The 27,410-nt window shown below is 40.1% G+C and overlaps 2 protein-coding genes across 2 annotated transcripts in view; both read right to left on the bottom strand.

The window, feature by feature from the left end:
* The window catches only part of LOC101526410 (phospholipid-transporting ATPase ABCA3-like), a 60,041-nt gene extending 45,026 nt beyond the window's left edge, over positions 1-15,015 (bottom strand). The window contains exons 1-8 of the mRNA XM_058681090.1: positions 14,672-15,015; positions 11,143-11,270; positions 9,217-9,367; positions 5,072-5,331; positions 2,455-2,571; positions 2,027-2,144; positions 1,231-1,340; positions 293-353 (exon numbers count right to left, since the gene is read on the bottom strand). Of these exons, the coding sequence (XP_058537073.1) occupies positions 293-353; positions 1,231-1,340; positions 2,027-2,144; positions 2,455-2,571; positions 5,072-5,331; positions 9,217-9,367; positions 11,143-11,270; positions 14,672-14,906 (1,180 nt within the window). The 5' untranslated portion in view covers positions 14,907-15,015. The remainder of the gene's footprint in view (positions 1-292; positions 354-1,230; positions 1,341-2,026; positions 2,145-2,454; positions 2,572-5,071; positions 5,332-9,216; positions 9,368-11,142; positions 11,271-14,671) is intronic.
* A 7,991-nt stretch (positions 15,016-23,006) lies between these two features.
* The window catches only part of LOC101526161 (phospholipid-transporting ATPase ABCA3-like), a 58,925-nt gene continuing 54,521 nt past the window's right edge, over positions 23,007-27,410 (bottom strand). The window contains exons 27-31 of the mRNA XM_058680882.1: positions 26,424-26,611; positions 25,802-25,972; positions 25,272-25,462; positions 23,586-23,659; positions 23,007-23,205 (exon numbers count right to left, since the gene is read on the bottom strand). Coding sequence (XP_058536865.1) covers positions 23,071-23,205; positions 23,586-23,659; positions 25,272-25,462; positions 25,802-25,972; positions 26,424-26,611 — 759 coding nt within the window. The 3' untranslated portion in view covers positions 23,007-23,070. The remainder of the gene's footprint in view (positions 23,206-23,585; positions 23,660-25,271; positions 25,463-25,801; positions 25,973-26,423; positions 26,612-27,410) is intronic.

Genomic DNA, 27,410 nt, shown 5'->3' with positions numbered 1-27,410 from the left:
CAGAACAGAGAATACAGAAATCAATCCATGTAAATACAGTTAGTTCTCTGGCAAAGGCACAAAGTGAATACAATGTGCAAATGTATTTTATACATCGTATTAGAACAACTAGTCATTCATATGCAAAAATTCCAGTTAGACTTGGATGTTATATCCATCAAAAGTACTCAAAACAGAACAAAGACCTAAATGTAAGAAACGAAACTATACTTCTGAGAAAATAACTCAGAAGAGCACCTAGGTAATCTTAGGGATGTTCATTACTTTGGCATAATGCACAAAAGATCGCTACTAAGAGAAGGAGAAGATAAGCCCACAAATATGGCTTTTGCAAAATATTGCAAAAGATACATCTGATAAAGAAGCATTAAATCAACTATGCAAATAACAGGCCTTAACAATAGGAATTATACTGTTAAAAAAACAGCCCAAAGACCTTAACAGATACCTCACCAAATATGACATACAGACAGCAAATTAGCATGTGAGTATTTCTCAGGGAAATGCCAATAAAAACTAGAGATACCACTACACTCTTAGAATGGCCAAAATCTGGAACACATCACTAAATACTGGCAAGAATATGCAACAACAGATACTCTTTGCTGTTAGAATGCAAAAAGGATACATTATCACTTTAGAAGACGGCTTGGCAATTATTTACAAACTAAGCTTATAAATCAGCAACTATACATTGATGTTCACAGCGCCTTTAATTCTTTTTTGAAAAAGGCTTTGTTTTTATTTGAAATGCAGAGTTAGAGAAAAAGAGAAAAGCAGAAGAGGGGAGAGAGAATGAGAGAACACGCGCGCGCGCGCGAGAGAGAGAGAGGATATCTTCCATGTGTTGGTTCACCTTCAAAATGATCACAATGACAGGAGCTGGCCCAATCTGAAGCTAGGAGCTTTTCTGGGCCATCTTTTGTGGCTTTTCCCAGGGATAAGCAGATAGCTGGACTGGAAGTGAACAGCAGGGCAATAACTAGTGTCCATATATGATATCAGTGCTGAAGACAGATGCTGAGCCTATGTTGCCAAGGTGTAAGTACCCAATAACATATATATATACTATATATATACTATATATATATATAGTATATATTATATATTTTAAAGATTTACTTACTTTTCTTGGAAAGGCAGAAATACAAGAGGAAATACAGAGAGGAGTAGAGACAGAGATGTTTTGTCTGATGATTCACTCCCCAGTGGCAGCAATGGCCAGAGCTGAGCTGATACAAAGCGAGGAGGCAGGAATTTCCTCCAGGTCTCCTGCATGGATACAGGGTCCCTAGGCTTTGGGCCATCCTTCACTGCTTTCCCAGGCCACAAGCAGGGAGCTGGATGGGAAGCAGAGCGAGCACATGAACCAGTGCCCATATGGGATCCTGCACATGCAGTTGGGTCACAATTGTGCAAAACTGTTCTTCATAATAAAATTTTTATCTGGCATAATAAATTTCCTGTTGCTTTTGTTTCTCTGAAGAACCTTTGTATTACTATAACTTTCAAATATTTTTGTGCGTAGGATTTTTATTACTGTCATGTCAATTCAGTTCTACAGGGGAAGCATATTTCAAATACATAACAGACATACAATTAAGCACTTATTGGCTGAGTGTTAAGAAGCATTTTTTTTTCTTTTTCTTCACATGTACCAGGATCATCACCACAGGCAGCATTATCCCCTTCAATATAACAAAGTCATTTCCATCTCATTTCTTCTCAGTGAGAGGGTTAGACAAACACTACATCTGAAGTAGCAGCTAAACTTAAAAAGACCCCTCAAATCCAATGCTATTATATTATACTGTAATCATATCAAGCTGTTAATCATAGATGTTTTCTTCTATATAGTTATCACTCTCTTCATTCCATTTCAAATCATTCATGTGAATGTGGCATTTGTCATTTTAGATCATACATAAACAGAGGCTAGCATTAGGGTAGCAACTAACACAGTAAGGTATTTCAAAATACAATTTTGTTTGGGCATTGAACCACAGGAAAAAATCTTAAGACTCACCATTACTGAAAAATGTGCTAATCATAAAGCTGAAGCATACTGAGGCAACAGAATAAATCAGCAAAAAGATGAAGACAATAATTGGGCTACTGTATTGGAAGACTGGCACAGATTCAGTCTAGAAAAAAAAAAAATTAAAAGCCAGGTTAATCGGGCTTGAAGTGGTATCACAGCAAAATGAATAAGGATAAAGAAAGCATCTTTAAAAATTTCAATAATCCCAGTGAAACTGATAAGACTACACAGTGACATGAAGAATTAGTAATTCATTTTCTACAGAAGGTTTAAAATTTGGTTCATTGAGAGACTAAGGAAACCCCAGTTTCCCACAATCAACACAAGCTATTTTTTCATTCCCTAACAATCAGAGATGTATTAGCTCCACAACATGCTTCTCAGTTTAGCTCATGCACAGTGCAGATACTTGCCTCAACATAGAAAATTATGCATATAAAAATGACGATAATCAAATACGAGACTAGGAATGTGAAGAAATAGGCAGCCCAGAGCATCCAATTACTGAGTCCTATCATGAGCTGGTATTCCTGTGGGAGAGTTAACACAAGTCAAATATCAAATAAAATAATTTAACCACTTAGTAACTAAAGTTTTCAAAGTTGAATACATAAATATTATCTGCTTTAATATCTGTAACCACAATGGATGAGGTGACAAATGCTATTTAGAGAGAAGGAAACCAGGGTTCAGCATACTAAATAACCTCATTAAAACAATTAAGCTGGTAAAGCCTGTGAATTACACAATCCCATATAGCACCCTCCTGGCAATTCATCTCACATCAGTGGTAAGGCATCAAAAAAAGCAACAACAACAAAAAAAATCTTAAATTGGTATTTTTACTTCTTTACTTTCTTTTCATTATGTCCTCTTTCAGGGAGTACTAAAGAATTCTACCCCCATGCTTATTGTAGCTGAATTCACAATAGCCAAATTATAGAATTAACCCAGATGTTCATCAACTGATGACTGAATACAGAAAATACAGTATATCTACAATGTGGAAAGTCTCAGCCACACACACACAAAAATAAAAGTGTAGTCTTTTGTGACAAAGTCAATGCCAACTGGGAACCAATTATGCTTAGAGAAATAAGTTAGTTCCCAAAAGACAAATATCATTCACTCTGATAAGAGGAAGTTAATATAGATTACAAAAAAATGTACATGAAATAAAATGAACGTCTTGCGATTTGATTATTGTCTCCAGCCCTTGCTTATACTCCTATGGGTCTGTGGTGTTTCCACTTATCACTTGTTGGATATTGCAGTTAGTGGTGCATTATGCCTGTGATTATATAGTGGACTGAAATTATTATATATATCTATATCTATATCTATATCTATATCTATATCTATATCTATATATATATATTGCAGAATGAAATCTTCTATTTCACAACAAAATGGATAGAGCAGGAATCAATTATACTTCATGAAGAAGCCAATCCCCAAAAGGCAAGTATCATGTATTCCTTCCATGATAATTAATAGAGTACAAAAAGCATAATTTGTATAGTCATATCAGCATACTGAAAATTAACTGGTGTTTTCAGTCTGCATCCATAATCATGAGCATAAGTAGGACTTCTATTGTAATTTTTGAAAATTTTATTTTCTTTTTCCTCTACTTGCTATGTCATAATGTCTTTATATATCATAAAGTTAAGCTTTTTACTGTTAAGTGAATGAATATGCTATCTTAATAGGGAGAAAAGAATAAAGGAGAGAAAGACAGGCAGGGAGGAGGGAAGGTGAGGGAACCCTACGTTTCTGATTCTACTCGGTGAAAAATGAAGTCTACTCATAAAATTATGCAAAAATAAAAAATATGTTTTTGCAAAAATTGAAGAGAAAAAAGAAGGGAAGTGTTAAGGGAGGCAGAGAAGAGAAGTATGCTTATCTTCTCAGAATTGGACCTATGGAATACATGAAATCTAAATGTCTTTATATTAATATTTAAAAATGTAAATATGTCCTAATTCAGTTATAAAGGCTAGAAATAAGAATTAAACATAAAAATGGATAAAATATGTGTTACAATGCTCATGAATTTTACATTTGGAAGTAGAGGCACTCTGATACAGGATGCAGGCGGCCTAAGTGGGGTCTTTACTGCTATACCAAACACTAGTACTTCTGAAAACATTTTGAAGGTCTGAGTCTGCCTAGCACACACAAGATTAAATAAAGGACATCTGATTTGAAAAGGAAAATATCAAACACTGCCATGTTTCAGCTGAGTAATTCTAGATAAGGAGACTTCCAAAAACGTGTGGAAAACAAAATTAAAGAATAAAAAATAAAAAAATGTGTTACGTAGCTATTTATAGCTCACAACAGGTTGAGTTGTAATAGTTTTTCATAAATTTCATTCAATATTATGACAGTCATGTAAATCAGGTATTAATACTCTATGTTTATACCTAAGAAAAGAAGTTGGAAAGGTTATGTGACATATTATAGAGCAGAAAACAAAGCCAGGTTCATGGGCATTCCAAGAACAAAGCAAGTACTTTGTAATTAGTAATAAATAAGCAGAAATATAAGTAATCAGTGAAGAAATCATTGGTTAAATAGATTAGTGGGTTCTAAAATACTGGACTTAACACAACATGTGATAGACTAAGATACAATATCTGGAAAAACTAAGACTATTTAGACAAAAAATTAGAGATTAAAAATTGGTCTTAAAAAAAATCAGAGGACCATACAGTCTAGGAATTGAGTCATGTCTCAGTTGATCTAGATAAAATTTCAAAGTACAGATCATTTCTTTGTTCCAAACATGTTCTAGGACATTTGGTGTTTAATACCTATTTGTAATAGTCTTGCAATTTTCTATAATTATAACTAAAAATCCTACTAAGAATTCCAGTGGGAAAAAAACACTTTAAATACGCATAGAACTAAGCACTCAGTACTTGACTGCTGCTGTTTCATGTGTGCAGAAGTAATTCAACCCTCCCAATACAGATTCGTAATTTCCTATAGAAGTTCTACCTACCACAAGAAAAGTGGAATTACCTTCAGTCGATTGGCCTTTTCCCACACAAGAGATTGAAGCAGGGTAAGATGATTTATAGAGAAGATACACACGACGATGAAAGGTATGAAAATGGAAGCAAATAAAAAGAAGGCATCATAATAATATGATGGGTATGGAAACCTCCTAACAAAAATCCTGACATCATTAAACAGTGCTTCTGCAGCTGTTCTGTTATGATACTTCATGATGGCCTTATCCACGGCATGCTGAACAGCCAGGAATCCTTCACTGATGTACCCTAAATGAGGAAAACAAAGATTGCTGGGTGTAACAAGCCAAAATATAGCTCAGTTGAACAAGGAAAAGGCAATTAATGTACAGCCACATGCCCCACAGTAACATTTCAGTAAAAACTAGACCACATACACAATGGCGGTCCTACAATATCACAGAGTGACATGGTATCTTTCTCTGTGCAAGTATACTCTGATGCTCATACAGTGACAAAACTGCTTACATCAAGGCCCTTCTCAAATCCTACTCCCAGTATACATGACTATATCAAAGGCAAAAACAAAAATAAAAATAAAAGCAGGGTTATTGCAGTGGTATATTTGGGCTAATCTTCCCCTATGGGAGCTGGCTTGACTCCCAGCTGCTCCACTTCAAATCCAGCTTGCTGATAATGGTGTGGAAAATGGCAGAGGATGGTCCAAGTCTGAAGACCTTGCATGTGGGAGACCCTTAAGAAGTGCCTGTCTCACAGCTTTGGACCAGCCAGCTCTGCTGATTGTGGCCATTTGGGGAATGCACCAGCAAATGGGAAGTTCTTTTTCTCTCTGTAACTGACTTCAAGTAGAGCAAACATTGTTTTTTTTTTTTTTTTTTTTTTTTTGAAAGAGCAAACAACAAAATTAACTGTTGCAAAAGGCTCTTCTAATACAAATACATAAAATAATTTCATTATTTTAAAACTTTTTCTTTTCTTTCCAGTATATACTAGAATGTCAGTTATGAAGCTGAGTATAAATGATAAAAAGTATTTTACTTTATTCCTAACATTAGGAAGGAAGGAATACATTCAATACTGTACCAGTAAGCTACAATTTTTTTTTCACATATCAAGAGAATGCACCAGTTCAGTTGGGAAGTTTAAGGATATATTTATTTTATGCTGGAAAAAAATCTAATTTTATAGAAAAGTTACAAAGGCAGTATAAGTCTTCCTGGTAGAAAGAGTAGAAACTAATTTTGTATTTTAAAATGTATTTAGCCCATTTACATACGTTATCTTCAAGATTTCACAGAAAATTCATATTGTAAGAAAATTATGCATGGATCTCAAAAATGTATGGACCCAGTTTAGCTTACCTTGAAAATTCTTCATTTAGTTTTATTTTCACTTACAAAGCAAAAGAAACAGAGATTTCCTGTCTGCTGGTCTACATTCCCAAATGCCCATAATGGCTAGGGCCAAGCTAGCCTGAAGTTGGGAGCCAGGAACTCAAATCAAGTTTACCACGTGACTGGCAGGAACTCAGCAACTTGGGTTGCTGAAGATGGAAGTGATAGCCTGAGCTGGGACTCAAACCCAGGCATTAATACAGGATGTGGCATTTTCTTCTTCTTTTTAGAACATTTTTATTGGAAAGATTTACAGAGAGGAGGAGGAAAAGAGGAAGATCTTCCATTAGTTGATTCACTCCCCAAGTGGTCACAACAGCTGGAGCTGAGCCGATTCAAAGTCAGAAGCCCGGAGCCATTTCTGGGTCTCCCATATGAGTGCAGGGTTCCAAGGCTTTAGGCCATCCTTTACTGCTTTCCCAGTCCACAAGCAAAGAGCTGGATGGGAAGTGAGGCTACAGGGACATGAACCGGTGCCCATATGGGATCTTGGCGCATGCAAGGCAAGGACTTTAGCCATTAGGCTACCACGTCGGGTCCAGGATATGGGCATTTTAATCGGTACGATAAATACCCTTTTAAAAACTTACTTTAATTTTTAAATAATTGCTTATTTGTTTATCTTCATTTATTTGAACAACAGAGAGAGAGAAGTGAGAGACTAACTAACTGACTCTTCTGTGGCCCAGTCTGGCATGGTCCGTCTCACCTAGGCGTTCGCCAGAGGGTGCTATAGCCTGGTCCAGCCCAGCCCACCCCTAGCTCTAGCTCTTGTTGGTGGGTGCTTGAGTCTATCCAGCCCTGCCAGCCCCAAGCCCTGGCCCTACTGTGAACTGGCTGGTGTTGCAGTCTAACCCGGCCTGTTGTGTCCCCTGTCATGGTTCTGAGATCTGCCAGATGATGTTATAAACTACCATAGCCTGGCCTGCCCACACACCTGACCCACATGTATGTTAGCAGGTACTTTAACCTGGTATGGTCTGGGTTGCTCCCAGCCTTGATTACTGCTCTCACCTGCAGGGACTGAAACCTGACAGGGAGTTCCCCAAGCTCCTCTATCAGATCATCCCCCAGTGTCAGATCTCACACACACCGATGGGTGTGTGGCCCAATTAGGACCACCTCCTGGCAAGAGTAACAGCTTTGCCCAACTGGTCCACACCTATTCCGGCTCTTACTGTTGGGTGGTATAGCCTACCCACATCTGGTCCATCCCCAGACTAAGTTCTCACATGGTTCAGTAGGTGCTGAGACCCAGCCCAGCCTATTCTACACCCATCCTGGCTCTCATGAACACCAACAAGTGGTAAAATCCAGTCCAGCCAGGCACATCCCAGACCCAGTCCACACCCATGCCGAGGGACACTGCAGTCATGTTCAGGCCAGATCACTGCCCCCATTCCAGCTCTCATGCTCACCAGTGGGAACCACAACCTTAGCTCCCCAATCAGGCTTGCTCCCAGCCACAGATCTTGCACATGCCAGTGGTTGTTCTGACCCAGCTCGGGATAGCCCATCCCCAAGCTTGGCCTTTGCCATCTAATGCTGCAGCCCAGCATGGCCCAGTATGCCCCCATCCCTGGCTTTCATGTAAGTCAGTAGGTGTGACAGCCTGACCCAGCATGGCCTGCACTTAATCTTGATCCTGCACACGCCAGTGAGCTAAGGTTGGCCCAGTTCTTCCAGGTCCACCCTGCTCCAGAACCAACCCAAATACTTACTATCTGATAGAGCTGCCTTGCCCAGCCTGACCAGCACCCAGGCTTAAATCATAAGCTCACCAGTGGGAGCTATAGTTCAACAGGGGTGCCTCCCAAGTTCCCTCACCAGGCCCACTCCTAGACCCAGATTTTACATGTACCAGTGGGTGCTAGGCCATAACCCAGAATAGTCTGACTCCTCTGTCTCGGCCTTTGTGTGAGCTGGTGGATGTTGCAACCCTGCCTGCTGCACATGGGATTCTTGGGTGTTCATATGGGTGTTGCAGCCTGGAACAACCCGGTATGTTCTCAACCCCAGTACCCATGAGTGTTGAGGGGGTTCACAGTCACGTGTAGCTCAGCCCATCACTACCCCCTATTCTTGAGTGAACCAGCAGATACTGCAGTTTCACAAGGATGAGACCACATATCTCCCACAGACTCTGACCCCAGACCCAATTCTCTTCCATGCTGGCTAACATGACCCATCCCCTATCACAACACTCACTGGCAGTTACTGCACCCACGTGGGAGACACAGAAAAAGCTCCTGGCTCCTGGCTTCAGATCGGCTCAGCTCCAGCCATTGCGACCACTTGGGGAGTGAATTAGCAAACGGAAGAGCTCCCTCTCTGTCTGTCTTCCTCTCTGTATATTCGACTTTCCAATAAAAATAAATCTTTAAAATAAAAGGTTTAATAGTTAAGTTTAACTTATAGTGATAGTGAAAACTGTTCATCATTCCAACAGAATAACACAAAAAATATCATTATCTGTGTCAGTACCCAAAAACACATTAAGACAATAAAGGCAAATTTTACAAATAATTCTACATCTAAATATAAAGACATACAATTTCTTTTATCCAGGAAAGGCAAAAAGGTCATAAAATGGACTAATCAAGTGTATAGTTTTGGTATGTGGTTCTAGATAATGAAAATTTAAATGAAAAAAAATTAGTGTGGTAGGTTAAAAATAACTGGCTTTCATCACAAAGCTGAAGGAATGAATGTAAGTACTAACTTATAACAACTCTTAACATACAACTGGGAAATTAACGAACATATAAAATCCACTCACCAGGATTTCCCCCAAGTGTGTCATGCGGATTTCTGGGTCCCAAAGAAGGGAAGGATGGAAAGAGAGAATCTGTTAACCAAGAATCCTCTTGAAATTCGTACATAAATCTCCTGTTTTTTTTAATACTACTAAAACGCAGGTGGTATTTTACCTAGAAGAAATAATAATGAATAAACAATATTTAAGCAGGAAGAGTCAGAAACACAAGGAGACCAAAAGTACATGTGGTAATAGGTGATTTTAAGGCAGATGGAGCACCAAAACACTGAACACTAGGAGGCGACAGCGAACGCCTCATCAGGGACACAGCAGCAGGCTCAGATCACACCTAAGCTTGTGTGTGTTTCTCTTTTAATCTGCCTCCCTTAACTCTGCAAAATTGTTTTTAACTGAACTGTCCACAACATGTGGATGTTTACTGTAGAGCTGAGGTACGCAAATACAGTGGAAACCTGTATATGTCATTGTGAATGCATTTTTTCCTAAACAGACAGCTAGGAAATAAAATGTAACGAAAGAAACACTAATTTATCTTCCCATTATGCAGGCCAAGCATTTTAAGTAGAAAGTCTCTTCCTCTCCTAAAAGCTATTTTAACTTAAGACTCTTAGAGGAGGACAAGGCAGTAATGGCCTAAGTGATTAAGTGTGGAGTGTTACATATTTTAAATTATTTACTGAAAAGATAATACTAGCTCTGAACAGCCGAGTTATTTTCAAAGTACATCATGCTGTGTCTAAATAGCTTTAGATGACAACAAATGGATCGAGAATTTCAAAAAAATCTGAAGGGTCAGATGAAAAACATCAGTTCAGAAGGATGTGCAAGTGAATATTCACATATTCACAAATCAACTCACAACCTGCTAAATGAAGACAAATGTTTCACGAAGCCATATACTGTTTAAAGCCCCTTTACACAATTAGCTCAAATTCTAGTTGAGGAAATATTTGCTAATTACATTGTAGCATAAAATTCAACTGCAAAGATATGCTTAGGACCTTTAACTGGAAACTAAAGGAAGAGGGTGTGTTGGAAGGATAGACAATGTAGAGTCAGAGCAGCAGTCTTAGAGGGTCAGGAAGGGCGAGCACCGTGAGAGAGGCAAGGCTAGCAGGACTATACAAAGGTAGACTAGGCAAAGATTTCAATTGTATCAAAAACATTTTGCCTTGCTCTACCCACAATGTTGAGCCTACATCATCAGCCCACACTGAGTTAGTAATGAGGGAAGTCGACCTATGGAAGTAATAAGGGAGTGATGGTGCAGAATGAAGAAATCCCTTCTACTTTGCTTAGAATGTGGTGACCTTCTTTACTTCTAGTTATGTTGACATCACTGTGTCCTAAGGACAGTATTGTGGCTCCATGCATGCCAGCAGAGACCAATTCAAAGCACTGTTTTCATATTTCCCAGGCCATTATTAGAACTTTTCTCTGTGTCTCCAGATGCCATAATTCTAATTCAGACTGGCTAAGCTTCAGAGTTATTCTCTAGATTTAGAAGTAGAAATGGGGATATAAAACTGAGCAAATGTCTTTTCCTGCTGTGTTCCTCACTACCGCACATGCATCTGCTTCATCACAACAGATACTTTGATTTAGGAAATGTACAATCACTTCACTTCCTCCGGGCTGCAGATAATGGCCACACCAGACACAGTGGTGAAATAATGTTCTTACTTGATATTTTTTTCTTGGGATATTAATAGGGCTTGGTAGGCTATAATAAATCCCTCATCAAAATAAACCACTGATAAAGAAGTTACATTTTGAATCAAATGCCTTGCTCTAACATGTATAAGCAATGCAATCTTGGGAAAGTTAGTTTCTCCACTTACAACATTAAATAATGACACTTTCACTTCATTAAATCTCTGGAAACTGGAAGTACAATTACGAGGTTTCTATATAAAGTTTTCTTACCTGAAGTGGCAGGGGATCATTGCTATTTTGGAAGTTGTGGTCAAAAACAATAGCGGCCAGAACTTTCTTACTGTTATTAATTTGTCTAACATAATCTTCAAAGTCTGTTTCCAAAGAAAAGCCCAGAACTGTAGAGACAAAGAGAAATCTGGTATGTGAGCTGTCCATATAAAGGTGAAATACATGGCAGCACTTCCCCCCTGAGAAACTATTTTCATAGACAAAGCATTACCATACTAGTATAAGTTTCAAAATGCTGTTCTTCAAAAACTGGCATAACAAAATCATAGATATTTGGAGTGCACAAATTTAAATGTAGATAATGTTTAAAACTTCATCACAAGTTTAAAATAGTAATATTTGATACATATTGAAAAAGGTGTTTCAATGCTTTGAAATTTCCACATTGAAGATTAGAAAGAAACTGGTTCACAAAATTTAAAATTTTATCTTAAAATTTTAAAATCTATATACAAATACTTAGAAGTTTGGGAATGAAATCATTTTACAGTTTAAAGATTTATGGAAGTTACACTCAATGTATGAAATAACTGATTTGGGATAAACTTAATTTAACCTGACTAAATTTTTCGACTTTCTTAATTTAAGTCAAAATATTCATTTTAAACATATGTATATGATTTTCTTAACATATATTTTCTGTATGTAGGATATCAAGGATTTTAATAACCCATTGAGGACTTGGTTCCTGGGCTCCAAGACCTAACTCTTTCTGAATATCACAGACTATCATTAAGTCATTTCCCCAAGCCACCTTGATCTACTAATTATTTACAAACAAATCTCTCCAACTTTTAGCTCCCAGTCTTGATAGGGTCTTTTCTAAGTAGGAAACATATGGAACTCTGGTGAAGACTCCTGTGTTTTCATCATCTAAAATATCTGCACATAGGTGGATGTGGTATTTTGGTATGCTGCATTAGCAGTATTGCTATCTCATAACCGCACCACAATCTTCGGAGTCAACTCTGCCAAATGTTTGAAAGAATCCATGCCTGCCAAGTTTGAAAAGTCCCAGCAAACCAGCTCAACCCTACCTAACAGAACTGAAAACAGCCCTGACTGTGTAAGCCTCTAATCTGCAAAAATAGCATTCTCTTCCCTTGGTAGTAGTGAGTCCCTTTCAGGTCTGTTCCCAAATGACCTTGTTTAGCTGTTGTGTTTGTGATCTCTTCTTTGTCTTGTTCTACACTAACAGGGTACATACTTGATACTTGCCCACAAAGTCAGTCATTCCTACAGCTGTCTGTCTGTCTATCTGTCTGTCTGTCTGTCTGTCTCTCTCTCTCACACACACACACACGAATAACCTGGCCCCAAAGAAGAAAAGGGGGCATGTGTTCAGTGCAGTGATTCAGACAGACACCACGTCTCTTATTGGAGTACTAGGTTCTGCCCTGATCCCAGCTTCCTATTAACATGCACCCTGGGAGGTTAGTCTCCCATATGAGACCCAGATTGAGTTGATGACTCCTAGCTTGGAGCGGTATGTTAGTTTCCATGAGTGGGTTGTTATTTTAAAAAAGCAAACAAAGATACATACACACAAATCAAAACTAGTCCTTCCCTGTCTCTGGTTTCCTATATTACCATGTAACTTTTCCTTCTAGCATCTGTTCCCACCTTGATGTCATTTGTCATATTGTAATGTAGGCCAGAGGGCCCTGATTGAAGGTCAAACAGATATGGCCACACGACCATGGTCAGTCAACCTCCCAAAGTATAAGACAGATAAATCTCTATTCTTTATACATTATCCAGCCTTAGAAATGTTTTAATAGCAGCAGAAAATTGATCGACACCCTTAAGACTTGCATATGCTTTGTATATAAACTACACTTTAAGTAAATGACTGCTGAGTATGCATTCAGAATAAAGGCTCATGATGACCACGTACCTTTGTACACCCCTGGAGTTACTCAGAAGCACAACTAAAAATAAGGAAGACTTCATATCACAGAAATGGAAAGCAACCCAGAATAATACAAATCAGCCATTGAATTTTAAAATATTATTACCTTTTCCAGACTCTATAGAGAAAAAATTGCATGCATCAAGTTTAACAGAAGTCCATAATATATTTAGGAGATTAATACCTAGTTCTCATGGTACATTACAAGGTTTTACTTGAGAGTTCCATTTGTGAAGATTCAGTTAAAAAGGTATGTCTTTATAGGGGGAATCAGGAGCGATCCTATGATCGCTAACATACCTAACAACCTCTTAACAGTAGGTCATGTGCACAGAGCAGGGTGACCCCACAGTGGAGCAGGTGGACAGGAGGCAGCTTGTCTCCCAACCCTGGAGACTCCGGATCCTCACCAAGGACTATCCGTACAGGCACCAAGGAATACATTCCAACTGCCAAAGAGACCACGGGGAATTGGAGTGCCTTCGGAGGCCAACAACTCTGAGGTCACCCACCCCCATTTGGATCTACCACATGGGATGGAAAAAGCCCAAATCCTTCCTCGCAGGATCCAAGGTCAACGGAACAACAGCCAGGAGCCCTGAGCGGTCCGCAGAAACAAAAGAACAGTAAGCTTCCTTCGGGACTAGGGAGAGGAACTTTCTCTGGTCCTTACTTAGTTTCAACTTTGGATCATCACCCTCTCTTGCAATGACCATCAGGGTCGCTCCGGAGCCCCCAACCCAAAACACTCATACACATACACACAAAAATTAGAATAGATAGAGAACAACAAGGAAAGCCTAGAACCAGACAGAAAATGGTCAGCGTGGACTCACACATACCTTACTAGGTAGGACACAAAGATCAGTTACTCCTCACTAAGGTATTGAAGATTTCTCTGCACACCCCCTCCTAAAACTGTTCTGTACTTCATCTGTTGATATATACCTTGTTAGAGTTATAAGCCAGTTTAGACTATCCTAAAATTTGCCAGGTTCAGTAAAATTATGCTTCAACACTATAAACTGCTAAATACTAAAACAAAAATAGACACAAGACAGCTGAATAGTAACCTATAGCCATTTTAAGGTGGATAGAAGCTGGTTGTATATAAACTAAAATTCAAATGTCAATGAAGTAGTCATAGGATGTGGTTAAGAACTTGCATTTTTTTTAGCATATTGGTTACTCAATATCATGTCAAATAATTCCATAATGTTGTAAATTGTTGTTGATGTTATGTTGTGGCTTTAAATTGATCAGGATGATATTCTGCCAGCCCTGCCTTCAGACCAGAGATGGTCTCCCCCAAAAAACCACTGAATTTATCTGGACAATAAGATGCTGGACTCTATGCTTGGTAGATGCTTGCAATGAAAGAATCTTGACTGAATTTGAAATGTAATAGAGCAACAAGGTGGAGAAATCCACCATAGTGGGAGGGTATAGGGAGAGGTTGGGGGAATCCCAGAGCCTATGAAACTGTGTCACATAATGCAATATAATTAATACAAAATAAATAAATTTTAAAAAAGGTATTTCTTTGCTAAAACAATTCAATAATATATTTTTTACAGAAAAATCTTAATTTCTAACCTTTCATATCGACGTGTAAACTTTGTTTCACATTTTCAACAATATTCTGTACTACTGTACTTTTGGAAGGCACGTAAGCCAGTTCCCAAGGATAGGGAGTAATGGGGGGAATCCTGATGAATGCAGGTACGTTGTCAACATTCTGAGCAGCATAATGGTAAGGTCCACTCTTCTTTGCAGCAATATATTTGCGTGTTAACAAAACCACAAAACAAAAAACAACCGTCAAGAACATTTCGACAAGTAAATTCAAAACTCGCCGCTTCTAGAAGTGGAAAAGAAAATAAGATTATGCTAACTGATCTCAGAAGTCTTTAACTTGACAAATGCTTAACTCTTTTACATTGACAGATATATCACAGAAAAAGAATATGTAAGTGGTCATCAAGTACAGTTTCAATCTGTAATAGCAAAACCCTGACTCGTTTTCATTTTCATTTCTATGTGGTATTCTATTGTTATTTAACTCTGTGGGAACTCTATATTTGTACATATAACCCCAGACCTGGAACTGGGAAAATGAAAACATAATAAATTGATACAGTGGATCAGGTTGTCATCACTCTCCTGTGTGGCCTCAGAGCTGTTGCAACACAACTATAGAAAATTCAACTTGCCTTATAAATAAAATTCTTCCAGAGAAGACTCCTAAAAGCTCTGCACCCCAACCAGGCCATTCTTCAATGAGGGAGGAACTTCAATTCTGCAGAGAGAGAAAAGATTTAAATAAAAAGGAAAATAATTAAGAATAACCAATAATATGCAAATTTCATACACTTACTTAGTTTATTTAATTTTCTAATGAAGCTTTAAGGATAATAATAAAAAATGATAAGCTTTTAAAAAGTTAAAGAAGATGTTTATTCCTGTATTTTTAAACAAAATTATTAAATATCTTCTGCCATATACAAAATTTCAAGCACAAAATAAAGATAAACAAGTTGTTGATACAAATTCTCAGGTGAATTTGGCCAGCAGCCTTCCCAAGTCTCTTCAAAATGTTAATTAAGAAAAATAAAAAACAAATCAGCAAACTATTGATACTAAGGGTACAACCATGAAAAACATCTTACCAACGTATGTCTATCAGAAACTAACAGTGAGAAACCAAGTAAAATACACAGCCTCCAGGGTCACCCTGCACAACCCCAGGGTCTGAGCCTACACAGCACACACAGCTGTCAGTCAGGCCCCTACAGACATAGGATCTACAACTGTCCAGTGCCATAGCATCTGTATCATAAGGCTCAGACTAATACCTGGCTGCACTGGGCCTGTGATACTCTTCTTCTAAAGCCTGAAGATCCAGAGCAGTACAGCAGACTCACTCTCTGGGTTTTCCCTAGTGTTAGGCTAATTCCAGCGGTCTCAGGCTCCAGCACAACTCCAGCACTAGCCAGGACTTGAAGTCCCCAGGTTTTAGGCTCAAATCAGCATCAGTGCCACTCCCAGAGAATCAGGTTCCAAACCCACCTGAAGGCGAGTCAGACCCAAAAACTCTGGTTTTTAGATTACCCCCAGACACCATGACTAAGGCATGCAGGCCTATCGAAGCACCAGACTAGCAATGGGACTCAAATCTAAGATGAGAACCTGCAGACAAAGGCTACACATCTCCTGTAACACCAAGGCCAGCCTTGGTAGACTCAGGTCAGCAAGTACAAACTCAGCATTAGAACACAGAGGTTCCAGGCTGGCCCTCACAACCCCAGACCTTCAACATGCTCCAGTGGCACCGCATCAATACCCATTTTTAGATAAAAAGAGGTATGTGGACCATCTTGCAGACTCACTGATAATTAATGAGACCTTTTGCTCTACCATTTGGCTTTGTCAATCTTTTGACCATTCTAATATCTTTACGGAGATAGCTCATTTTGCATTTCTTTTTAAAATTTTTATTGTTGATGATGTTTACATAAGTGACCAGGGTGGGAAGGCGCGATGGTTAGAGGAAAGTGTGTGAGACCACTGTTTCCCAATTTTCTGTTTTTTTTTCTTCCTGTATCTGTGGGAATTGGGGAGACAAGGGAAGAAGCCACATGCAGCCTCCTAACCTTCCAAGCACCCAGAGATGGAGAATGGCCATATGACATCAACCCAGGGTCCCCAGTGTGGAGCATATCCCAAAGATTCTGCTTAAGTGGTTTCGACAGCTCTGAAATGCTGTCAATATCACCAATCCAAGGATGAGGAAATCCTTCCAATGTGCACTGGATGACACAGTAGACCTTAGAGTTGCCCAGATATTTGCTGTCACAGTTTAGTTGGGGTAGTTGATCAATTTGTTCCACCCTCCTTCCTCTGCAGGCCCCAATGGGGCCACATACCCTCCATGTGCATCCTCCACTGCTCCATTTTTTCTGAGGAGGGTGGCCTGGACCTCCCAACTCATGGACCTGGCACTCACCATGTAGGCGGGCCTGAGGCAACCAGGGTGCTGCTGGACACCCCCGTCCCCGGAGCTCACAGAATCATCACCACCCTCCCCCACTCACACACACACACTTATCATTTAGAAAAAAATATTGAACAGGCAAGGTGACTATGCTGGCACACTGATACGGCTAACATAAATTTGGCATTAACCAGGCCCAGTATGTCCGCCAGCTATTAGCTGCTTTTCTCCCAGCAATGTAACCTAGGCCATTGCTCACAGCTGGGGTCATTTTGCTTTTCATTTGCATTTCATCAATAGCTATGTTTTTCCTGTGCTTTATGACAGTGCACACACACACACACACACACACACACACTTTTATTTCATTTTATGACAGTTTCATAGGCTCTGGAAGAAGGAAAGGTTCAAAGAGGAGGGAGAGAAAGATAAAGCAACAGACAAGGCTAGGCCAGGCTGAAGCCAGGAGACCGGAATTCCACTTGGGTCTCCCATTTGGTTGGGAGCACTTGGGCCATCTTTTACTGCTTTCACAGGCACATTACCGAGGAGTTGGATTAAAAGTGGGGCAACCTGGACTAGAACCCACACATATATGGGAATTTGGCATTGGAGCTGGTGGCTTAACCTACATGTCACAAAACTGGCTCCTGAATGTGAAATTTTTTTAGAATACAATATACCAAAATGTAACCACTTAGATGTACATCACAGAACGATTTTCACTGAAGAAATTCAAGTCACTGGACACAACAAAGATACATCTCATCAAAGTGCTAGATGTTTTCTCACAGAAATTCTGCATATCCTACAGATTCTAACACTGATTAAACTTTCCAGAACATAGGAAGATACTCAATTTTTTCCTAGAGTTCATTTAGCAAAGACTGAACTCAACACATCCTTCCATTCACAAAACAACACCAATTCTATAATAATCTTGGATAGAACTGTGATAAGCATAATCCAACAGCATGTTTTAAAATAATTTTCCTTCATTGCCCATACACTGAGTGCATTAAGACATCTCTGCCTATCAGAAGTCTACCAAAACTTCCTCCTATGTTTTCTTTTAAGAGCTTTCTAATTTAGCTGAGTGTGTTCTGGCCATGGAGTGAAGCTGGCACAGTAAGTCAGGACGTTAAGCTTTTCAGTTTTTGTCCTCTTTCCAAGCCCAAGGATTCCTGCCTCTTAAACCAGTATTTCTCTGCTCCTTGCAGGGACACTCGCTCCTCCTCTGTGGAGGTTGTCTGCCTGGGACCACCTCACCAGGGCTCACCGTGTCCTTTCTCAGGCCCCAAAGTGATGGTGGTGGTGAGGGGCTTTGTGCTGAATATGGAGATCATTGCCTGTGAAAACTCTCCTCTCTGACACCCGGGCGGGCTGCCTCCAGCACATCCCCTGGTCTCAGTAACCTGGGGCCAGTTCTCCAGCAACCCTAATATCAGCCTCCCAGACTCCTCAAAAACCTCAACTTTCTATCCTGTTCCATCTAACTTTTATTTTACTCAATTTTGGCAAGGCTGATAGGATTTGAACATTTTCCCAACTTACAATTTCCCTGGCTAGTGTCCCCCTTGGAGGCCCGCGTTCAACCTACCCCCACTCCACATTCCCACCTCACAGATGAGCCCAGGAGAGGTGAGCCCGACGGCTGGTAAAACGGCGGAAGAGCCGCGAGTCAGGTCCAAACCTTCGCTTTCTGTCATGCGAGTTACAACCACAAAGAACGGATCCCAAACCCCTCAAGTCCGTCACGGTTCGTTTAGCTTCTGAGGACAAGGTGTGGAGGGTCGGCACCCGGAGCGCCTGCTCGTCTCCGGAGGGCGTCCTGGGGACCTGCAGGACCCCGGAGACCAGGGCGGCCACCGTAAGGCGCCTCAGGCAGGAGGAGGAAGAGCAGGGGGGACAGCCTGGGCACTCACCGCTCAGGCGTCGCAACCGCCACGACCGCCGCCGCCGCCGCCGCCGCTGAGGGGAGCCAGCCTGGAGCGCGCGAGGCCGCCTCTCAACGCTCCTCACAACCGCCCCACCGCGCAGGCGCCCCGCGGGCCTCGGCCCGGCGCGCGCACTCCAGGGTCTAGTGCTGGGAGCCAGCTGCAGTCCCCGCTGGATCCACCGGTTGTCCTGCCGCTCGAAGCGCACCGTCATCCCGCCTCGCCTAACGCATGGGGCTTTCCTCATGCGACCCCAACAACCTTGTTTCTTGTGTTCTGTGTTCTGACCAAACCCACCCGTCTCCTGCACGGACTTTTGTCATGCTCACGAAGTTCTTCCCCTTTCCTGGACCACCGCTCCCCTCACAGTGGGTCCTTTTAAACAACCTTTTGGGAAATCTGGGCGCAAAGACCACATCAGACAAATACTAAATGCTAAGTTAAAAGTTAATGAGTTTCTAAATACCACATGTTTGCCTTAATTTGAGATGAAAAGATGACAACCTGATAGTACCTGTATATTGTAATATTATTGCAATCTCTAACAACCTGTACCCAATACAATAAGATAATGCGATATAATCTATAAACCAACAGTTAATGTCAGAATACTTGAGATCTACATCGAAAAACTGTAAAACCTACTATACCCTCAATACGCTATGTTAATCCGTAATGGGGGGGAGTGCAGGGAAGCCTTTCAGGACCATAAAAAGAGTGAGGAAAAAGTACAATATAGCCTATCAAGATCAAATCTGGTAATTCATAGACAACAGATTCAAAGCGGCACTAAACAATAGTAAAACTACTATATCAATGCATGAGGGGGGAATCGGGTGTGATGCTGACAACCTCTTAACAGGAGGTCATGTGCGTGGAGCAGGGGGGCACTCCAGGGTGAGCAGTTGGCAAGGAGAAAGCCTGGATCCCAACCATGAAGACTCCCAGACCTTCACCACAAACTATTAATACGAGCAACAAGGACTATATCCCAACTGCCAAGGAGGCCACAGGGAATTGGATGCCCTCGGAGGCCGAGTACTCTGAGGTCACCCACCCCCAACCGGAGCTTCCGCTGGGGATGGAAGAAGTCCAAACACTACCGTATAGAAACCAACGTCATCGGAAAGACAACCAGAAGCCCTGAGCGGTCCGCAGAAACAGAAGAACAATAAACGTCCTTCGGGACCAGGGAGGAGAGCTTTCTCTGGTCCGAGCCTGGCTCCACCTCTGGACCCCCACCCTCCCTTGCAATGACCATCAGGATCGCTCCGAAAACCCCTCATAGCAAACAAACAATCATACAAACTAAAAAAACCTAAAATAAATAGACAAACAACAAAAAGAAAGAGCTTGGAATCTGACAGGAAAGAGCTGGCATGGATTTGCTCATGCCTCGCTGGGTGGGACACGCAGATTAGTCACTCTTCACGGTGGTGTTGGGGACTTTCCTGCACACCCCCCCCCCAAAAAAAATGTTCTGCACCTTAATTGTTGACAAATGTCTTGTTAGAGTTACAAGCCAGTCTAGATTATCCTAAAATCTGCCAAGATCAGTAAAATTATACTTCAACACAACAAATGGCTAAATACTAAAATGAAATAGACACGAGACAGCTGAGTGGTACCTCATAGCCATTTTAAGGTATATAGCAGCCGGTCCTGTATACAAACTAAAATTGAAATGTCAATGAGCAAATCATAGGTTGTGGTTAAGAACTTGTTTTTTGGTTTTTTTTTTAACATACTGGTTACGCAAAACCATGTCAATTCCATAATGTTACAAATTGCTGTTAATGTTATATTGGGACTCTTAATTGACTGGGATGATATTCTACCAGCTCTAACTTTGGACCAGAAATGGTCTCCCCAAGAAACTGTTCAACCCATCTGGACAATAAGTAGCTGGACTCTGTGTTTGGTATATGTTTGCAAGGAAAGAATCTTGATTGAATTTGAACTGTAATACTGCACCAAGGTGGAGGAATCCACCAGGGGGGAGGGGCGTGGGGAGGGGTGGGAGGATTCCCAGAGCCTATGAAACTGTCACATAATGCATAATAATTAATAAAAAAAAAACAACCAAAATAAAGTCCCCACATGTTACAAGGAAAAAAAAAAAAGTTAATGAGTTTCGGGCCTGGCGGCGTGACCTAGCAGCTAAAGTCCTCGCCTCGAACTTGCCGGGATCCCATATGGCCGCCGGTTCTAATCCCAGCAGCTCCACTTCCCATCCAGCTCCCTGCTTGTGGCCTGGGAAAGCAGTCGAGGACGGCGTGGCTCACTTGGGGAGTGAAACATCGGATGGAGGATCTTCCTCTCTGTCTCTCCTCCTCTCTGTATATCCGGTTTTCCAGTAATAATAAATCTTTAAAAAGAAAAGTTAATGAGTTTCCTTTTCCCCTTTTAAAGAAGGCCCACTTGGGAAACCAGTTTTATAAATTCTGAAATTGGTTTCCAGGGATCTATAGCACAGGTGTGGGAATGAAAACTGAGGCAGGACATACTCTAGCTGAAACCAACACAACAGAGACGGACTTCTGGACGTCACTCTAGTACTCCATAAGCAGCTATGGCTGTAACAACTTTTGAACAAACCATCCCCAAATACAGCAGCTTCGTGGAACAGTTCTACGTTGGTGATTCAGTAACACCTATTCCACCTGTCTGATTATCTGTCTGACCACAAGTCCTAAAGACCGGATTAGGTTTCTCATACTGTTCATGGGCAGCAGTTAAGCTGTCTCTTGGGATGCCTGCATTATTTATCGGAGTTATTTACCTGGATCCAAGTCTTGGCCCTGTTCCCATTCCTACTGTGCATATGTTGGCAGGCAGCAGGCTCAAATACTATCTACCACACATTTGAATTGGGTTTCTGGTTCCCAGTGTAATGGAGCGCCACCACTAATGGCATACACCGTTTGTCAGTTTGACAAAAAGCAGACAGGGCACTGAAACTGAGTCTCGGCACTCTGCCGTTCCTACCTCCTCTAGCATCATTCAGGTTAACTGAAGGCGCCTAAAGTGCACACTGCACCTCCTGCCTTCCACAGCATTCACAACTGACAGCATGTTACTCTGGAGGTTCTGCACACCTGGCCCCTCCTGCCGTGCTACCTTAGGTTAGTTGACTGTAGGAAAACTTTGGGTTCTAGAAACTTACTTCCTGCCTGAAACTTTGTACTGCATGGCTCTCAATCTGGAGGATGAGAGCTTAAAAACCCGTGACTTTTGCTGCTTGGCGCAGTGGCTCCTGGAGTGTAGTGGAAGCTGGTGCTGCCAAGCTTAAGATTCCTACTAACATACTACACTTGGGTCCAGTGTGATCTCGCTCACACTCTGCAACACCAGTTTCTACTTGTCTCAGGATGTTATGGACGTTGAAGATGATGCCTTTTGACTAAGTAAATAATTAAAAATTGAGATGAGGACATTCTTGATTTCTTTCCCTTTCCACTTCATGACTTCTTAATGAGAATTAGGGGTGGGCCAAGGATAGAAAGAACACTACCTAAAGGAATGTTTGCTTCTGCTCTTGGATTCTAAAATGGTCTCAAGAGTGAAGATTCCCTTACAAAGGTGGTATGTTCCTTTGAGTTGACTTTAGACTCATGATATAAAACCCGTGTGTACCCGTGCATGGGTATCTTTACGGGAAAGAAAGATTTACTCCAGGCTTTATTGCTTCATATCCATAACCTGATGTGAAAACATAATATCATAAAGCAACATAGGCTGTCACATTAGCTAGCACCCATTTCTGGGTATTTCTGTTCAAACATTCAGGATGCTCAGGAATAACCTTCCCACTCTGATAAATGGTGCTCCCCTAGTTCTAGGGGTGAAAACAGGAATTTAATCAACTGTCTTTAGATTTGCAACATGTTGTATGCATAGGCCACCCACTGAAAACTGCAAAGAAATCGAAACAAATTTTCTCACTGGGGAAAATCTTTATTACTTAAATCTATTTACACCAAGATATACAAACACAGCAGTTTCTCTCTGTGTATCCAAGAATAGCCAGTGAAAGATACAGGGTCACTGACTGTAGCTGAAACTCATGGTTCCACATTCTGACGACCTGTTGTAGCTGGATTAGCAAAGGTCAGGAACACTTGTTCCAGGGTTATCTGACTGATGGAATAATCTTCTAACTCGAATTTCTCTTTAGCTTTCTCCAAAACTCCAAATACCTTTAAGAACAGCAAAAAGGACTGTTAGCATTGCAATTTCCTCTCCAGCCCCCAGCCTGGATTAGTTTTTCCTCCACTTTCTCCACATCATGTTATGTTTACTTGGGAAGACAAAAGTTATAGAAGGGGAAGATGAGAAAGAACAGGAAATCATGAAGTCCAGAGGACGCAGGTCACCATTCCCAGTTTCCTGACAGGTGTGTATCAATAGTGGGACTTACGGGAAGCAACAGAAGCAATCGGGTTTTAGAGGTATCTGAAAAGAAATCTAAAGACTGCTTCTATAATGCTGGGATCCCATTCCATCTGTGTAAATTTCAGATACTTTCCACTATTAGTGCCCTCTGAGGATGTTAAAAGGGCATAGTTTGAGCCATTACCTTTCCCCAGCTATTTTTCTTGCTGGGAATGTAATAATTAAGGAATCCTTGACTCTCTTGTGTCAATTTGCTGCCTAAGAAAGGAAAAAAAAATACAGGTAAATAATCTTCTAAGCTTCATTGATAACTGCCAAAACACTGCTTCATTAATTTAATCATATGCAGTGGAGGAGTGAGTAGGGTTAATATAAAAGGAGATATAATTCAGAAAGAAAAAAAAACTCTTTTCAGTATACATGACAAGGTTAAGCATTCAGAAGATGTGTTCCCAATGGAATAATTTTATTATGTGGAGTTCAGGGGAATTCTTTTTTTTATTTCATTTCATTTTATGACATTGTTTCATAGTCTCTGAGGTTCCCCCAACCACTCCCCACATGCTGGATTACTTCGCCTTACTGCAGTATTACAGTTCAAATCCAGTCATGCTTCTTTCATTGCAAGCATGTACCAAGCATAGAGTCCAGCACCTTATGGTCCAGATAAATTCAACAGTTTCTTGGGGAGACCATCTCTGGTATAAAAGCAGAGCTGGCAGAATATTGTCCCAATCAATTTAAAGCCATAACATAACATCGATAACAGTTTACAACATTATGGAGTTAATTGACATGGTATTCAATGACTGATAGAAAATGCAAGTTCTTAACCACATCCTATGACTACTTCATTGACATTTGAATTTTAGTTTATATACAACCGGCTTCTATCCACCTTAAAATGGCTGTAGGATACTATTCAGCTGTCTTGTGTCTATTTTCATTTTTGTATTTAGCAGTTTATTGTATTGAAGCATAATTTTTATTGGAGTTCAGGGGAATTCTTAAAGACACAAATCATCTCAAATGTCCCAAAAACCTGGGCCCTCCAAAGTTCTGTTACTACCAGATTTTATTCCTAATACTCAATATACATTCAGTAAGTATACGGAACATTCCATGTATGAGGATAATTCAAAAAGTTCATGGAAAATAGCATTAAAAGTTAAGTTTATTTTGGTCCAAAAATTCAAAATCCATGAATATTGTTGCCTTCAAATTTCTGATGTTGAAAGAAGCCCTAATCACCATGTGATTTTGTAAATGGGGCCTCTAAGGAAATAATGATACTTAAATGAAGTCATTAGACTGTTAATTCCCTGTGATTGGTGTCCTTAGAAGGAAAGCAAGAGACAACAGGAATATGCACACGCAGAGTAAAAGTTCTAATGAGGACAGAGCAAATAAAAGTTTCTCTTCAAACCAAGGAGAGAGACCTCAGGAGAAATGAAGCCTGCTGACTTTCTGAACTTGGACTTCTAATCTCTCTGCTGTTTAACCTATCCAGCTTCTGGAATTTTCTTATGACAATCCCAGCATAAAATAACAGATTATTTGTTCAAATAATTGAAGTTAGGCTCAAACTTTGTGGCTTGAGATAATAAATTATATGGATAGTCCAAACATACATCTGCCTAATTAGTCATGCAAGAGACTGGTGAATAGTTCTGTATCGGGGAAAACTTCTTAGCATAACCAGACACAAGATGTTTACAGGAACACACATCCAAATAGAAAACTCTATGTGAAAAGTCAAATATATAAATAACTCACATGAAAAGTTATTGGAGACATACAAGATATAGGTAGTAGGTATTATTAATAATATCTAACACATCTCTAACAAAATGAGTCCAAACCAACTTACCTGGGAAAACTCTCTCAATAAATGATTTGAATTCATTTACTGTATCCTCATCTGTATCAGGCTTGAATTTGATATTCACAGTGTATACATTGCCAAATTTATTCTTGAGGTGTTGAGGGCTTCCCAGGCACACAAACTTTCCCCGTACCATGATTGCCAGCCTAGTACAAAGAGCATCACATTCTTCCATGCTGGAAAAACAAGATATCAGAAAGGTTAGCCTATAAATGTCTCACTGGAAGAAATTCTGTAATCGATTCAAGATTCTGCTAACTCTCCTTGAAATGGGAAGTTGCATTTTATAATCACATGGATAATAGGAAAAGGAGCTTTTTTTTTTTTTTTCAAATTAAACACTGAAGGAAAATCTTGGAAGCAACTGCAATTTCTATCCATTTCCAGAAATTCTTGGCTATTCCATTCATTCTGATCACAATGAAGCTCACATACTCAGGCAAATTTATAATCCAATGTTGATTGTCCCAAATAAATTCCCTCATATGATTGTTTCAACCCCCTCTAGTCCACACCTGTGGGAGGTTATGATGACAGCTTTGCCAGTTTCGCGTGTCTGTGTCACCACATTCCAGAGAAGACGTCGGGCTACTGGGTCCATGCCAGTTGATGGCTCATCTAGGAAGATTATTGCAGGTTTTCCCATCATAGCAATAGCATTGCTTACTCTACGTTTGTTTCCTCCACTTGGTGGTTAAGGAAGAAGAAAAAAGAAGATGAAGTTAAACATTACAATGATTTAATACCCATGTGTGTATATTTATATGTAATCATATTTATGGGGTGTAGCAGTACAAGATTTTTAATTGACACATAACAATTGAGAATATTTATGCAGTACAGTATGTTGTAATGTATGTATATAATGTGTGATGATCAGATGAGAGGCTCTTCTGTAATTCAATAGCTGCAATTCAAACGGAAAAAGGTTCATTTTATCACTGCAAAAGGAAGACATAGTACTAGTGCATTTATTCTATTGCTGGTTTTTCGACCCTGGAAGCACATTTGATTATTTTATAGTCATTCTCTGTCTGTGGAATGCAAATTAAAATGTGGGCATTCATTTCAAAGAGCAGAATCACAGATTAACACTCTTGGCTGCAATCATTACACTAATATGGTGTAACATCTCACCTGTAAGTATAGATATACTTGTCAGCATGGGATTCCAGTTCCAGCAATCTCAAAAAGTTGTTCACGTAAGTGGGAATCATACTCTCTTTGACACCCCACAACCTGGCATACATTGTCATTATTTCTCGAGCAGTCATGTATTCCAGCAAGGCGTCAAACTGTGGACAATAGCCTATTTTTGACCTTATCTAAAATAACAGAATGGTAACCAAGCAAATGAACAGTAAATATAGATGGCATAGAGTATCTAGTAAATATGGATGAAACAGAGGACTGGAAATTCTCCAGCCCATGGTTCAAACGATGTTACCCACCCCATCACCACACACTTTACAAAGAATTTCCTGTCTTCCACTGATTATTAGATCACTGTAAATGGAGGCTATTATCATGCACTGGAATCATAAGATGTGTATAAGATAAAAACCTTATAAGATGTAGTTATCTTTTTATCATAAGGTCATCATAAATACATGAAACAAATGAAAAATAATTTTAAAATAGAAGTAAAGTATGCCTCTTTACAGAAGCATATTCACCTGAAGGAGGAGAATAGATAGAAAAAGATTAGTGTACCATCGACTGAACCTTCATTCACTGAGGCTTAAAGGAAGTTCTTAAAAAAGTAAATGTCACCCAAAATTGGTAGTGTGACTGTGAGGTCTACTGTTGATAACAGGATGATTTTTAATCTTAGGATCTTATTTTCTCCAATAAATCTGAATGAATTCAACCTAAGAGATGCTAGAATATGAAATTCAAATACTGTCACAGAAGGAGACCTGGTTGGTAATAATTACGATGGATGACAGGTTATCAGGTGGGTTACCAATCTCCCTAATGTATGCATTATTGGTTTTCGAGCATCATCTAAGATGCAGGTGAGCAGAGCTGGCATCTAATTTCTAATTTCAGTCACAAATGAGGAGGCTCCAAAAAGTTCATGGAACGCTTGCATATTTTTTTTCCACGAATTTTTGAAGCTCC

Source organism: Ochotona princeps, chromosome 24, assembly GCF_030435755.1.
Source record: "Ochotona princeps isolate mOchPri1 chromosome 24, mOchPri1.hap1, whole genome shotgun sequence".
NCBI classification, from domain to species: domain Eukaryota; kingdom Metazoa; phylum Chordata; class Mammalia; order Lagomorpha; family Ochotonidae; genus Ochotona; species Ochotona princeps.
The sequence above is the reverse complement of the archived record's forward strand: the minus strand, read 5'-3'. Positions and strand labels throughout refer to the sequence as shown.